Source organism: Aedes aegypti, chromosome 2, assembly GCF_002204515.2.
Source record: "Aedes aegypti strain LVP_AGWG chromosome 2, AaegL5.0 Primary Assembly, whole genome shotgun sequence".
NCBI lineage: Eukaryota > Metazoa > Arthropoda > Insecta > Diptera > Culicidae > Aedes > Aedes aegypti.
This window is the reverse complement of record NC_035108.1, coordinates 279,387,664-279,403,973: the sequence shown is the minus strand read 5'-3', so window position 1 is coordinate 279,403,973 and position 16,310 is coordinate 279,387,664. Positions and strand designations below refer to the sequence as shown.

General features: G+C 34.6%; 1 protein-coding gene across 1 annotated transcript in view; it reads left to right on the top strand.

Annotated features, from left to right (window-relative positions):
• The window catches only part of LOC5573643 (neural cell adhesion molecule 1-B), a 1,425,452-nt gene that overhangs the window by 1,393,996 nt on the left and 15,146 nt on the right, over nt 1-16,310 (top strand). The window contains 2 exon segments of the mRNA XM_021845179.1: nt 7,448-7,643; nt 7,820-7,878. Of these exon segments, the coding sequence (XP_021700871.1) occupies nt 7,448-7,643; nt 7,820-7,878 (255 nt within the window).

Genomic DNA, 16,310 nt, shown 5'->3' with positions numbered 1-16,310 from the left:
TGCTTACTGTATCATCAGAGATTCTACCCCATTACCCCGAATCCCATTACCCCGAATGCCATTAACCCGAACGCCATTACCCCGAATTCCAAAACCCCGAATGATCCATCACCCCGAATGACATTACCCCGAATTCCAATATCATGGGGAAATGTCATAAATATCATCATGTGAAGATAATTGTAAATTCGGGGAAAAAGCATTCGGGGTGATGGAATTCGGGGTAATGGTACATTGGGGGTAATGGAATTCGGGGTGGTGGCATTCTGGGAAATGGCATTCGGGGTAATGGGGTAGAATCATCATCAGAACGTATTTATTTTGACAAAAAAATCAAAATTTTGAAAATCGACCAAAAGTTGTTCTTAGAAAAACTTTTTTATTAAAAATTTCTCCATCATGAAACTTTGTCCCAAACATCTTTATACTATTAAGATTCTATGGAAAAAAATTAAAAAATATTAAAAATGGGGTTTTTGTGTAATTTAAAATTTAAGTTTTATTTTTGCTTTTTCTATGAAAATAATGCAATATTTTTTCAGTGTATATTTTTTTCTTATAGTCCAAACGGTTCACTACAACTTCTTCATAGAACATTTTTCTCTAAAATCAACAGTTTCGGAGTTAGAATTTTTCAAATAAGTTGTAGGCAAAAATGTATAGGCCATTTTCATAAGTTACACTTGAGTCAAAATGATCAATTTTTCTATGGAAAACACTTATTCTACCATACCAAAAAAATGTGCAAAATTTAATCCAAATCGAAGACTATCGAGCACGATTTTTATTTTTTTCGACTCATTCTGGATGGAATTTGTCTCAGGGTAACACTAACCGCACGGCCAAGAAGCCCACTAGCGTTACGTATCAACTGTGATATAACCTGTTTCTCAGCTTAGTACTCTTATGAGCAATTCGTCAATAATTAACTCAGAACTTCCATTGCATATATACTATTTTTACATTTGTGACGAATTCCATGTCAAATCGGTCAGTCGCAGAACTCGACCATTTAGATTTTCTGTAAATTTTGCCCATATTTTTGGTATGGTATGGTATGGTATAAGTGTTTTCCATAGAAAAATCGATCATTTTGACTCGAGAATAACTTTTGGCCTATAATTTGTTGCATCAGTGGCGCGGGAAGTGGGTAGGACAGGTAGGACATGTACTACGCACATAAATACCTGGGAAGGACAGTCAAAGGATTGTCCTACCCACGATTCAACGAAAAAAAAACAATATCAACAGGAAGCTTGAAAAATAAATTTAACTTTTATCATCAATATAATTATGATTCTATCAAATTCCTACTTGTAAAAACATGCAGTTTGGTCTATTTTTGTCAATTTTTTTGGAATTTAATGCATTCGAAAAGAATATAAATATAAATAATTTTCATATTTTTAATATGTATGATAACAAAAGTTTGATCCAGTGAATGATCTCAAAGACAGGATTGGTAGTAGATTTATTTTTAGAGAATTGGTCTCTATTTTATTGTAAGTCTCTAAAAAGTCTCAAAAGAAACCTTCAGAGAACATAACGAGTTCAAATTCTTTAAAAATTTCGTCTAAGAATCCCCGAGGAAATGCTTCAGCAATTATTATAGAGAATTTGTTAAGTATACTTTAAGAGTCTTCTACAGGGATTCCAAGGATGATTAGAAGAATTTCTCCAGAATTTGCTCCAGGAAGTTTTTAAGAACTCCTAAGCTACTACCTCCAGATATATTTCACAAATTCTTCAAGCGAATTCTTCAGTTACTACTCTAGGAAAGCTTCCAAAGATTTCTACAGAATTTCTTCCGAGGAAATCCACAAACGTTTGTTATTGTTGAAAAAAAAAGCTTAAAGTTATCTTAGAGAATCCCTGCTAGAATTCCTCCGCCTGTTCATGTGGATTCCTTCAAGAATTCATCCACGTTTCCTCCCAGAAATCCAAAATTTCATGAGGAGTTCTTCGCACAAATATTTTTTTTTTCAGGATTTTTTCCGCATTTCATCCAAATATTACTCTTGCAGTTTAACAAAATATTTCTTAAAAAGATTCTCAAAAAACATCAGGCAATCTTCAAAAGTTTATTTAAATTTTTACACCAGTTCATGCTACATCAACGTTTTTTTTTTTTTTTGAGAAATCTCTTTAGAAAATTCTATTATCCCAAGATTCGATTCATTTTTTTCGATTACCGTAATTTCAGGTGAAATTGATAATTTATCACGGTTTTTCTTGTCTTGTTTTATAATGTTGATAATCCCAAACAACTGAATGCAGGAAAACAAGTTCGAAGGTGAGCCTCATTGGCTCATGTACCGAAATTTTCTTGCGAATGCCATTTTAGTGCTAAAAATATCACGTAAATAAAAAATCAGGGAATCTCATTTCGAGGTATCGTTGCGATTATTGCTAGTTTTCAAAATGACTATACATATTAAATTGGAGCTCCCTGAATCCGAATATGCTTGCTAAATTCTAAACAATACTGTTTTTATAGAAATAATTAATAGTTAAATTTTTAAGAATTACGTGGAATCGCCTAAATGTAGGCAATTTCCCAAGGAATATCCTGATACCTAAAAGAAATTCAATTATTCCAACCGAATGAGCAAATTGGTACGAGTTTCGGTGATGAAATCTGGTTTGGGGATATATCTCAAGCATCCTCACAAACTTTCAGATTTATAACACGTTCAAGTCCTTGTTTAAAACTAGAAGTTTATGGATTTGCGCCGTACGTGATTTAGAAATTTTACATTATATTCATCGAAACAAACATTTTTGAACGCAAAAAACTTCAATTTGACAATAGTTGCGAGAAACAACGTTAATTTACTGCAGGTTACATTGAAATTTGTACTCCATTACGAAGAAATAAAATCATGTGACACGGTAATCAATTTCACCTTACTGATCAATTTCACCCGAATTTACGGTATCTTAGCGAATTATCTAGGGAATCTTCTAAAAAATTCTTAAGAGTCCAGGAGTTATTTCAGAAATCCTTGTTCGTTAAGGGTGATTTTAAAACTCACCCAAATTTTATCAGAAGTTACTCTAGGATTTTCTTTAGAAATACATCATGGATTTGTTTTTCAGAAAAAAATGGCATTTTCATGGAGACTATCCTTTAACAAAAATTCAAGACTAACTTTGAGGAAATCTCAAGCCTGAAGGTATCTTTAGAGAAATCTCTAGTTGAAATCTTACATAAATCCTAAAAGATAATTTCATAGAAAATTCTTTAAAAAATCTGGAAATTTGGAAGACTTTTTGACCGGGAATCTTGGAGGATGTCCCAGGGAAATCGATGGATGTGTTAGTAGGACTTTCTTGAAACATGTCTCAAAGTTTTTTGGATGAATTCAGATGATTTCTCAATTTTTGGAGTAATTCCTGTGGTTCTCCTTGGAAAAATCCAGGTTGAATTCCTGGGGTACACCAAACAAAATTCTTGCAGAAATGCATAATCTCTAAATGAACTCCTTTGTAAATTCCCGGAGTAGTTTCTGAACATTCGGGCAAATACCTGATGAAATTCCCAGAGAAAATCATGAACAAACACATAAAGTAATTCTTGTTGTTAAGTCATGAGGAATTCTCAAAAAAAGTCTTAGATCTTGAAGAAACATGATCTTATCTCCTGGCTCCTATTAGGTTTCTTTTTGTTTTCTTGGTTACTGTTTGTTCTCTTTTCGGCCTTTTTTAGTTTGTTAGAGATTTTTTTTTTTCTGGTAAGAGGTTTTCAATTTCCTATTTTAAAAGCACTCAGTCGCCACCAGTCCGGTAAAGATAAAAAACTTTCTTAATCTTGGGGTAACGACTGGCATGAAAATGAGAGGGTAAGAAGCAAAGGGGTGTCAGTGACAAAACCTAGTTTAAAGAAAATCTACTTTTAAGTATCAACTAGGGTTGTCATGTCTATTACGGCTTAAACCAGCCGACGGTGTATTGGAAATACCTGAAGGCCATAGACACAAAAGTCAATTTGGACAAATTGAGATGTAAAATTGTGAAAAATAATAGAATCGTTCTGGTGGGCTTCGATCTCACGACTCCCAATACGCTAGACTGGGCGCGTTAAGGGGCTATCCATTTATTACGTAAGACATTTTTCGGGGTTTTTCAACCCCCCTCCCCCCATTGTAAGATTTTTTGTATTAAAATCAAAAATAAATTGTATGGCGCGTAAGAAATCTCAGAAAAAAACCCCCCCACCCCCTCCCCCCATAAACTCTTACATAATTAATGGACCACCCCTAACCAACTACGCCACAGAACGGGTAACGATTCTGCAGCGTAACCGGCCAACCTGAAACCAAAGTCCGTCACGACCCCATATTCTCCTTCACAACCCTTCACCCCCTTAGGCTCTCTGAGATGCCCAATTCGACTCTCCTAAGCGTGCCTACGAACAACAATGAGTCTTTTCACTGTTATTTTCTTTTTTTTATTATACACAAATTGTATGGGAGTGAAACAAAAAAAACAAGTCAGTCTTCTAAGAATTATGTTATTTTTTCTGTTGAGCGTCCTGAAAATATCGTTGGATTGCTTGGAAACAGTAGAATCTACACAACTTAAAAACGACCAAAATTTTACTTACGCCCCATTTGTGTTTGAATCCCTCAAATAACTTTCAATTTTCAATCCAGAGTTAAAATTTTCTTAGTTTCACTGTGCACAAAATATTTGCTAACGCTTGTCCTACCCATGGTTTCGAACGTGAACGCGCCTCTGTGTTGCATGCAACTTATTTGAAAAAATCTACCTCCGAAACTGTTGATTTTACAGAAAAATGTTCTATGAAGAAATTGTAGTGACCCGTTTGGCCTGCAAGTAAAAATTACATACTGAAAAAATATTTTATGTTTTTTCCATGAAAAATTCAAAAACAAAACAAATTTTAAATATCACAAAACCCCTATTTTTAAATTTTCACCATAGATTCTTCATAGTAAACAGGCGTTTAGGGGAAAGTTTCATGAGGGAGAAATTTTTAATAAAAAAGTTTTTCCAAGAACACTTTTTGATGGTTTTTTTTTTTAAATTTTAATAAAAACGCTTTGATGATACAATAAGAATCTTAAAATGATTCTAAACCGTAATAATTATATGAATATTTTTTTAGAAGAAGCTATTTTTGAATTATATCGAGTTTAATGCAAAAAATATCATTTAAATATTAAAATAGGCCATTTCCATTGGTTATTCGCGATTCTCCATCAATAATAATACGTTTTCAAGAGTAAAGACCATATTTCTTTCCACTTACCTATTTTCCTTGATGGAGAATCGCGAATAACTAAAAAATGGCCTATTTTAATATTTAATTAGTATTTTTGCGTTAAACTAGATATAATTCGAAAATGGATACTTATCCATATAATCATTATGGTTCAGAATAATTTCAAGATTCCAATTGTATCATCAAAACGTATTCATTTTGACAAAAATTCAAAATTTTGAAAATCGGTCGAGAGTTGTTCCTAGAAAAACTTTTTTATTAAAAACTAGTGGTCCCGGCAAACTTCGTTTTGCCATCAAGTAGGCTTTTGAAAAACGCTATAGATCGTCCCATACAAAATGACAGTTCCGTGCACTATCGTTTTTTTTTCAAGTTTTCCGGTGAATATCCTGGGATTTGCATATACACAAACACGTCGGAACCCTTGAAGAAAAAAAACGGAGGAAGAATCATTCAAATCCGTTGACCCGTTCGTAAGTTATTTCGTGACATACAAACACCATTCCATTTTTATTTATATAGATTTCTCCATCGTGAAACTTTGTCCCAATCATCTGTTAACTATCAAGATGCTATGGCGAAAATTGAAAAAAATATTAAAAATAGAGTTTTTGTGTAATTTAAAATTTATGTTTTATTTTTGATTTTTTAATGAAAATAAATATAATATTTTTTCAGTGTATATTTTTTCTTATAGTCCAAACGGTTCACTACAACTTCTTCATAGAACATTTTTTATCTAAAATCAAAAGTTTCGAAGTTAGAATTTTTCAAAAAGGTTGCATGCAAAAATGCATAGGCCATTTTTAAAAGTTATTCTTGAGTCAAAATGTTCAACTTTTCTATGCAAAACACTTATTCTACCATACCAAAAACATGTGCAAAATTTAATTCAAATCGAAGACAAGATTTTCTTTTTTTTCGGCTTATTCTGGATGACATTCGTCTTGTATATCTTATGGCAAAGGTTAGAGTATTTAGGAGTACTCTGCGAAGTCGAGAAAATTTTTAATCCGAGAAGACCGGCGGGATTCGAGCTCAAGGCTCAAGGCATGATTAAGCAAAATAGCTGCACGTTTGCCGCTACAGCTTTCATGGCCCCTTCGGACAAGTGTGCCCTAAGTTAAAACTGTGCGGGATTCAAAACTCATAGCAAGTTCTTGCTTCTTCTTATCGCGCCATGTAATGTTCATGGCAGAATAGCATGTACGTTGAAAGCGCCTTCCTCACGTTTTTAAGACGGATCAAGATTTCGAACGTCGTCTATAATGATAGAGACGACTTTCACTTCACATTTGGATACTGAAATGCAATGTTATTTGTTGAACCTTTAAGAGCATAATCAATATAAAATTTCGTTTGGAAAGAATGGTTTCCCCACGCATGCGAAATAAGCTTAGCAATAGCAAATCTTGCAATGGACATTTGAACATGATATCAACTTGATAGATATAAGAGATAAAAGATCTGAAAAGGATATCTTAAATTTACTTCTGAAATACTATTAGCATATCAAATTAAGCTTTTAAAAGATCTTATCAATATCAGCTAGCTATTCAATAGATCTGCAAACATCAAATTTTGCTATGGCTTAGAAGTTCTAGGAAAAATGTTCAGGTATTATCTGCAGATCTATTATCTCTTATGTCAATCAAATCAATATCTCGATTTGAAGGACAGAACTTTGCTTTTGCTCGGGTATCGACGTGTTTTAAGTAATTCAAAGTAGAACTGAAAACATTGAGATTGCAGTTTTCTCCTGATTCATATCCAAATAAATGTTAAAGCACATTTCTTCAGCACATTAAATAACATTCTGACTTTTCAATTGCCAATTTTATACATTTCAAATTTAAAGTCATTAACATCCATTAATACTCGATATTTGAATCAGTTTTAATTTAAAACACTATCGATATGAGTAAATCATTTTTCCGAACAAGACCAACGCCCACTAGTAATCTGCACTTGATCGAAAATGCTCGCAACAATCAGTATCGAGAGACCAAGGCGTTATTCTTGTCTGATGCCTGAGCAAACACAACCGCAGAATAATCAATTTCTTCAATTAACTTACTCACAATAAAATTGAATTTATCGAACGAAATTTTCCATTTCATTAATCGCGAAATTCATTCTCGTCTATTTCCTTCTGCGACCAATCATGTCCCCTTGAACAACACGCAACGCTTCTGGCAGAAGAGCTCCAAGCAAAGCCCCAGATGGCAGCATGGGGCAGGCCCGGGTGGAAATAGTGGCGGTGGCCTAGGAGGAACTGGGTGTACCAGTGGCCATCAACATGGGGGACTTGGCGTTGATGGCAAAGGTAAGGATGGCAAGCTCGACTCGGCAGAGGATGACAGAGGCGATCCGGACGTGATTCCAGCACAGTACGGTAAGAATGATGATTTGCTTTTTCCATCATTTGTGTCAGCAGTGCCAGGCAGCAAATGAAGGACAGTTTTATTGGCGGCAGTCAACCGTCTTCGTGAGCCGTCTGGTGTTTCCGGGACTCTAATTCCATTCAACGCCTATTTCCCTTCTTGGTTTATATTTTTTTTCTCGCTACAGTGTCAAACGATGGAGAGGACTCCAGTTTCAATTCGTCCAAATGGCCCAACGGGAGCTATGTAAGTATGGAATGAGACATAGTGATTGTGTTTGATTAATATTACTTGGGTGTTTGTCGTTACAATTGAAATAGGGTAAACAATCATGAATTTCACTACAGTATTTTTGCAAGAAATCGCTTGAATAATTCCTAAAACATAATGTATTGTTTTCAGATACAGTGAATTGAAGTAATAAAAATCATTTTTTGCAATACCGTTATTCACCCAACTTTACAACACGAAAATAAACAACATAAACGGTCTTTTTTCCTTACACAAAACAGCACTGACTAGGCTAGTGCTACTGTTTAGTACTGTTTTGGTTGTCGTTCATCAAATATCTGAGACCCCTTTCATACTCCATTCCTCGAATTTCTATAGATTTCCCAATAACTTAGTCAAATGGAATCGGATTCGGATATCAAACAATGTTTGGTATACAAGGCGTTTATAAGATGTTTAAAATGATTTGTGTAATTTGTATCTTCCATTCGGTCGGCGTTAAGTCAGTAGAGTAGACCAAGTACAAAACTTGGGAAAATTTGTATTATTCATCCATTAGATGCGAAATTACCTTATCTCCAAAAATAAATAAATAAAATGAGTACTTACACACCTTTTTTTAATTGACCTAAAATTTTGAACATTTTTTTTTTTTCGTTGGTAGTTCGACTGTAGTTTGTTGTTGGTGATATATTGGCTTTTCAGTCTTGACAAAATTAAAAACTGTTATTTTATTTTGTCCAACGTTTCGGTCCGTTTGGGACCTTACTTCTGTTTCTGTTCGGGATGAACCACTGCGACCAGTTTTCTTTGATCTTTTGTGGTATACCCGTGTCCTTTGTTTAGTGCATGTCGTTCTACTCCATTACTATTGAGAAATAATGAAGTAGTCGTTTTTTATACAAATATCATTCTTTACCATTTTGCATAGAGCCTCTTTAGAAAAAGATACCGCTATTTATACCTTTTGGAGAAAACAGTTTGTCAACCTTAATCAGGTTCGGCCACTAAGCTGGTTGAATGATACTGATTTTGACCATACATCGGTACTCTAGCGTATCAAATTATTGCTTCTACTTATAAGGTTCAAAGTCGTTTATTGAAACTGTGAACAGGTTTCATCGCACGAGACATTTAGATTCCTTGAAACAAAAAGCTTATTTTAGAAGTTAAGAGTTCTGCTACTCCACTGATTCGGAATCGTTTCCCTCCTAGATATTAAAAGATAAACTCTTGAACTTGGAAAAAAAACTGTCTCATGCGTTGAAACCAACCTCAGATGCTGATTGAGCCATTTTTCCACTTCGACCTCCTCATCATCTAGGACAAATAGGTGGGTCTTAGTGGCTTGTTACTCTCTTATACTCTTCCGACCGTAACTTATAAGTATTCACAAGAACAGATACAGCAAGAGTACAATTTGGTAGATCTTACCCCGTAACGCACCTCGAAAAGGTGATCTACCCGCGTTACGGGTAGTTTGGGACCTTCCTCAGGGACTCAATTGTTACAGTTCTTTCGTCCAGTGTGGTTCGGTAGAACTGTAACAATTGAGTCCCTGAGGAAGGTCCCAAACGGACCGAAATGTTGGACAAAATAAAATAACAGTTTTTAATTTTGTCAAGACTGAAAAGCCAATATATCACCAACATCTCTTTTTCTTCAGTGCCACAAATGAGACAATTTTAAAATGGAATTTTCTATAATTTAAAGTATATTGGATAGACAAAATTATCTCGCTTACTAAGCTTTATTGAATTTTTAGATAATTGTGGCTTTCACTTACTTAGTTATGTTTGGAAATGACACACTAAAGCATTTTATTTAATCCGTACAATACTTTTTTGAAGGAGTTGCCATTTTTCGATTACATTATTTTGATAGCCCAGATAAGTTTTAGAAAAACTAAGTATGCAAAGTGGCTTAATTAGTCAGCCGAGAATACGACTTGGTGCGAAATTGGTCTATAGTAAAAATTAATCCTGTAATATTGGAATCAAATTGATTTTGAATATGGACAACAAAGACTCCACATTGAACTTCACTGTTAGCTACACAATGAGAAAAAAGTGTAATATATCCTAATTACACAAGAATACTTTGCTACATCATTGTTTATCAAACAAATATTTATATACGGTAAACTCTCCATAACTCAAAACAACTCCACTCAGAACACAAAAGCAGTGCAAATGCGATCCAAGGGACCATCGAGTTAGCCATAAAAAACAACTTCTACTGTCGTTCTCTAACTCGATATCGAGATTCGGAATATCCAGTAAGGGGAGTTGACTGTACTAGCAAACGAAATTTATTCGGAAGCGTCATTTCAATGTTTAGTATATTTTGCCATATAGGCATTTTTTTATTATCGGACAGGTTTGGGCCGGAGGTTCTCCGATTTGCATGAAATTTTCACCAGAGGTAGAGCTCGTGGATAAATGACCAAAAGTGAAATTCAAAAAAAATATATTGGCCTATTTTCCCGGAAAACTCTAGATGAATTTTCACGATTCCTCTATATACCTCAAACTTTGAAAATTCATATCTCCTGAACTATGCATCGTAGAACAAAAGTTTTTTAGTGATATCGAAAGTAAATTTTCAGCAATCTATTAAAAATATAAAAAGAAAAACATTTCTCGGAAAATTTTTCACCATGGAGAAAATTGTCGGAAAAATAGCGAAAAAACTATCGTCTGTATCATGAAAAAGTTTTTTTTGGTTTATCAATCCATAGTCTAACTTTCGTCCATAGACGCAAAAGTGGTATCTTTTACCGTTTAGGTGACAGAACTGAAAAACCGATGACCACCCGCACGCTTCCCATAGGAAAATGTGTTCTATTGTGGGCTTCATAACCGTGCGCTAACGGCGGCAGTAATTTACACGCATTTTAAGTGTAACACAGTAAACCATCCTTTCCTTTCCAGTCAGAAGAAGCTTTTCGTCAATCGGAGCACTCTCCTATGGTCTGTTGGGTGTTTTGTATGTCCTTTATTCGTAACCTTTACTATTGAGACCAACAGTCTTTAATTGAAAACGATCCTAACATTTAATAATATAGGTAATAGGAACTGACCCTCAGCAAGCATGGGAAAATTCTCTCACTCACCCGAACGCCACCGATGAAAAATAGCAAAAAATCTGCTGCTATCGAACATTCAGTGATAGCTGAACCGTCCTAGGCGGAGTGTAGCATGGAAGCGTCGAAACCGATTGTGTAAAAGCGACAATCGGAAGGAACGCGAAGAGAAGTGAATACCAATACACTTGTATCTGCGAGGCACGAGAAGAATTATGTTGTTTTTTTCTGTTAAGTAAAAATCACCAGAAAATACGTTTAATACGCTGGGAAATAGCAGAATTTCCTACACTCAACTCAACTAGAAACCGACCAAACGGTTCTCCGACATTACCCGGAATGCAATTTACTGGAAGAACATTTACCAGAAAACCATTTACCGGAGTGAATCATTTACCGAAAAACCATTACCCGGAAGGACCGTTCACCGAAAAATTATTTCTCCATCTCTAAACTTTTTTCATGAACGTCCTTTTAATCAACGATAATGGACAGGGGAGGTTCTTCCGTCAAAAACCATAAGCATCGAAGAGTAGTCTAAGATATCTTCATACTTGATCATGTCAATATGCACCATCTTCATATATTTGCATTTCAGATGATTCACCCTTCTTTTAAAATAAGCTGTTCTTTCAACTTATCTTTGCAACTTGTCTTGACTGTATTGGCGAAATTTGGCTAAAACTACACAGTTCAAACGAAATGTGTAAATTTCTGAGACATATAATGCACATAATTGGAGCGTGGAATATCATAGATATTTACATGATGTGTCATGTAAACTTCAATTATATGTCATGTAATCCAGCAGCATCCTGAGTGATTACATGACATATAACACACTTTTACATGATTTTAGACTTAAATTTACATGACTTCATGTTTACATGGCATAAAAGAAATTTAATTGACATGTAATCTTCATTATTTTTAACAGTGTATGTAACTTCACTTTGAATATTTGACCGTCGGTTCTCCAAGTGTCCAAATGTTAATAAATAAGCAACTATGAGAACTATTAATACGATTGATTGTGATACTTTTCACCGAGTGTCAATCCAACGAATGTCGTTTCTACAAACGTCAATCAACCGAATGCAAATCCCTCTTATATCCCTTTTTCTAGAATGACCATTTTCGGGTCATCTGATATTCACCCTTCTTTATTTGGTTGGCGGTTCTTTCGAGTTCCACCGATCTCTGCATTTTTGGCAAAATGTGTTTAGTCGAAAATGATCAAATATCTTCTTCTCATGAATGCTTACTGTTCTTTCTGGTTTATCACCCTGGCATGGAATTCGAAGTACAGACATTCAGATTTACGATATTCAGAAAAAATAGCACAATCAAACAAATTCAAAGGAAAAGTAGATCTAATGAGGTTCAATACCTCGGAATACAAAGATGGACATCACAATGGTGAATAGTGTCCCTACTCTCGATCACCAAGGAACTCTTAGTTCCATCTTGATTTTTTAAGCTTTCATCAAATCATGAAAGCTCCCCCAAATCAACGCAACTTTTTACGGCGACAGCGAAAAACAATCGCCGCGATTTCGCTGATGTTTCGCTGCATGTACTGTTTGATGAGCGTATCTAAGCCACAGCGAAGCAATTTCGCAGCGATTTTCGTCGCGTCGGTCTAGATCAGTGCTTCCCAAACTTTTTCAACTTTCGCCCCCTTGAGGCCAATATTAATCTGGAATCGCCCCCCTGATACGTGATTCAAATATTTTAATTAGGACAAAAAATGTCTTCGACTCGCATATCCAAAGAATCATAATAACTAATTAACTAATAATTATGTACATTTAAAAATATTTTCTTAAATATCGGTAACCTGGGCTGTAAATTATAATATCAATTTTAAAAATATCTTGCGTACATTACAAGCTACTGATTTAGTCGGTAAAAGTTTGGTCTAATTTAAACTTAACAAATGTAATGTATTCATAGGCGCCTTGTGACGTAGTTGGGGGCAAAGTTCTCCAAAACTGAACCAATTGAAATGTTTTCCAAGCAAACGCATTTATTTATACATGAATATGTCATATTTGGGTGAACTGCAATTGTTCTGTTCGCAATTGTTCGTTTTTGAAAGATCTCACCCCGTGAATTATGATTTAACTGCTATTTCTAAAATTAATGGAATAATTTTCAAAAATTGTGAGTAATAAATGTCTGACGTTACTTACGCTTTTCTTTATCCAATCCAAAAACCCTGAAAATTATATGAAAATCTAAAAAGTTGTTTAACTCATTTATCAATTCAATTTATCAAAAGGGTATTTTTCTAACACCAAGAAAACTCGAATTTTTCGTACGTTCTGGAGGTATAATACCAACGCATCTCTGAAATTTCTTCATATCTATTTATAAATATAGTTTTTTTTTGTCCTTAGCATCGCTGAAACGCAATTTTTGTAGGCTATATTATCCAATATTTGTTTATAAAATGATTAAAAACATCGCAAATGGTATTGTAGATTTTTTTTTTGTAAAAACTGGATACCAGAAATATTAACTTCCAAACCTTTAAGTTCTCATACAAAAAAGGTCCTTATATATATTGGGCATCTGCAAAATCTCGTGAAAATCTCAAATGCTGACCATTCTTAAAACTCACAAGATATTTTAAAAGCTCAATGAATAACACAAATATTTTGTGTTTGACAATCATGTAATGTTGTCTATAATAATTTTAAAATAACAATGATTAGAGATATAACGATCTAAGGTAAAATAGTCCTGGGAATATTTAAGTTTGGAATTGATTAGCCTTCAGATGTGTGTCCTCCAAAGGTTATGAGTAATTATTTTCAAATGCTCCCATGTTAGCTTTTTCGCCCCCCAAATTCTGTTTTACAAATTTTCGCCCCCTTGAGCCTGAAAATCGCCCCCAGGGGGGCGAATTCGCCCACTTTAGGAATCACTGGTCTAGATGGTTCCATATAAGAATGCTTGCAGCGACTCAATAACGTCAATCGCGTCAATTTTTTATCGATGTCACTGGAAAAAAATTGCGTTGACTTGGGGGAGCCTTAAAGCTAAAATGAGAATTACACCTTTATGTGTCGCTTCCTTCGCAAGATTAGTGTTTTTATACTTTGATACAATATTAAAATTGGATACTTAACTGTTTTAACTAGTATAAATTGCTGTGTGCATTGAAACATTGCATTGCATTGTGTGTTGTTTGAAACGCAAATATCAAATGCGTGAACACCAAACGCGGTAAGATTATTCACAAGGAAGGCGAAGTCAAGGTTAGATTTTCTTTGCTAAGTTGGCGTTGATATTGATCATGGTTGCTACTAGAGATAGTCGGGTCTCGGCCATCTCTAGTTGTTACGTATCCTTTGATTGCTTTGAGTTACCGCATTTGAAGCGCAGTTAGCCAAGGTTTGCACGCCAAACGCAAACAGCAATATAAAAAAAAATCTATTCGTTATTTCTATTCATGGCTGTAATATTTCGTTTTATAGAACTGAATACCGCCGGTTCAAAATTATTTCTGGTTGACAATTTTGACGATGTTTTAGAGCTAGAGTACTTACATACTTGTCAAATTATGAACGAATGCAAAAATGGTCGGTTGACATAGGCTCTCAGCTGTTAACTATATAGATGCTCCTAGAACAGCTGAGAAGTAGGCTTTGTCCCAGTTGAGTCGTAACGCCAGCATGAAGAAAAACATATTTGGTCCATACTGCCCATAACTACATAACAGTCACATTCGACATTTTTGACAAATTAGAGTTAATACCATGGAGAGTCATCAAATGATAAATACTTTCGATCAATCCGTGAGGTTGTTCAAGAAAATTCGAAAAAAATACCAAGTTGTTTTGTCACATTGGCTATTATAACCACATTGAGATTATAAATGAGCCTCGTAATGTAATAGCAATGAAATTTCTATCAGAATTATTTTCTGACAATGCATCTAGTATGCGATATGAGTTGTACAAAATATCAGGTTAAAATAAGCACTTTTCAATTCCTGGTAATTTTTAGAAATTTTTGTTTCCTCCCATAGGGTGAAATATGTATTTTGGACAGGCTTAGGATAAGTTTGGAAACGGCGATCGATTAACTGCATTAGATGTTAATATTTTATTACGTAATATTACTCATATGCTTGATGTCTCACTGTAATTTGAGTTTCTGGGGAGAAAAATCTTACAACTGAAGTATTAGCTTCCAAAATATCGTTTTTTGGCGGCTTGTCTCTTATACATTTCGGACACCAAATATATATTTTGGACACTCTCATGTGCATATAATTTGGACAGGAGCGTTATCTCAACATCCATACAAAGGTTTCTTAAAAAGACGACCATATCATAAAATTTTAAGTGTTTACATGTGACTTGTGCATTTTTTCGCTTATTGGATGTGTATATTAGTGATAATCAATTATTTTATTTAATGCAAGCAAATATCATCCGATCCACAAAAAAACGCCTGAAAGTATGCATGCATGCGACATTCCAGTGCGTTTCATCAGATGGCCAAATTATATCAACTGAACAAAAACCATAATCTATTTTGGACATCACCTGGTTTATGCCTTATACGCTCATGTTAAGATTTTAGATGAACTTAGCTTAAATTTTAGACATATTTTATCATATTCCCACTTTCCAACCTTTTATGAATGCCAATTCTGAGCGTTATTATTGCATTTAATGTATGTTCTTCAAATACACATCCTCTTGTATTCGTAGGTTTCACAGATGTTCTGTTGATATAATTTACAATTTTGATATTTTTGAAGCCAATTTGTAATTGTTATGAAAATGGTCATCATTAATAAGTAGCATAGTGTATAATTTATGCAATACATGATGTTTCGTACATATATTCTTCACCATCTCATTGAAAATGAGCTAGGAAACGACTAGCCTGTCCCAATTATATACATGTCCAAGTTATATAGTTACCCTACTGCCATAAAATGCACACTTGGTATTCCATTTACTCAATGCCTACTTTTGTCGAATGTTACAAATATGCAGTTATGGGCAGCATAGGCCTCTGCACTGTTTTGATTTTGTATGGGATTTTGACTTTTACTGGCCTTATTATTTACAAAATTCATGAAAGAGTGAAAAGGAGAGGTACACTATTGTGCAGAGCCCCATAGCTGTTTAAATGTACTGATAAAGGTCGTTGAAAATGGAAGAATTGGCTTTCCGGGTAATGGTGCATTCCGGTAAATTGCACTCCGGGTAATGTCATTTCGGGTAATGGTATAGAATCGACCAAAATGTCATTTATATCCCTTTGCGTTTGAGCCCCTCAATAGAGCGCTGCATATGACGAACCTAACCTCACTTATTTGACAGCTGCTGGTCCT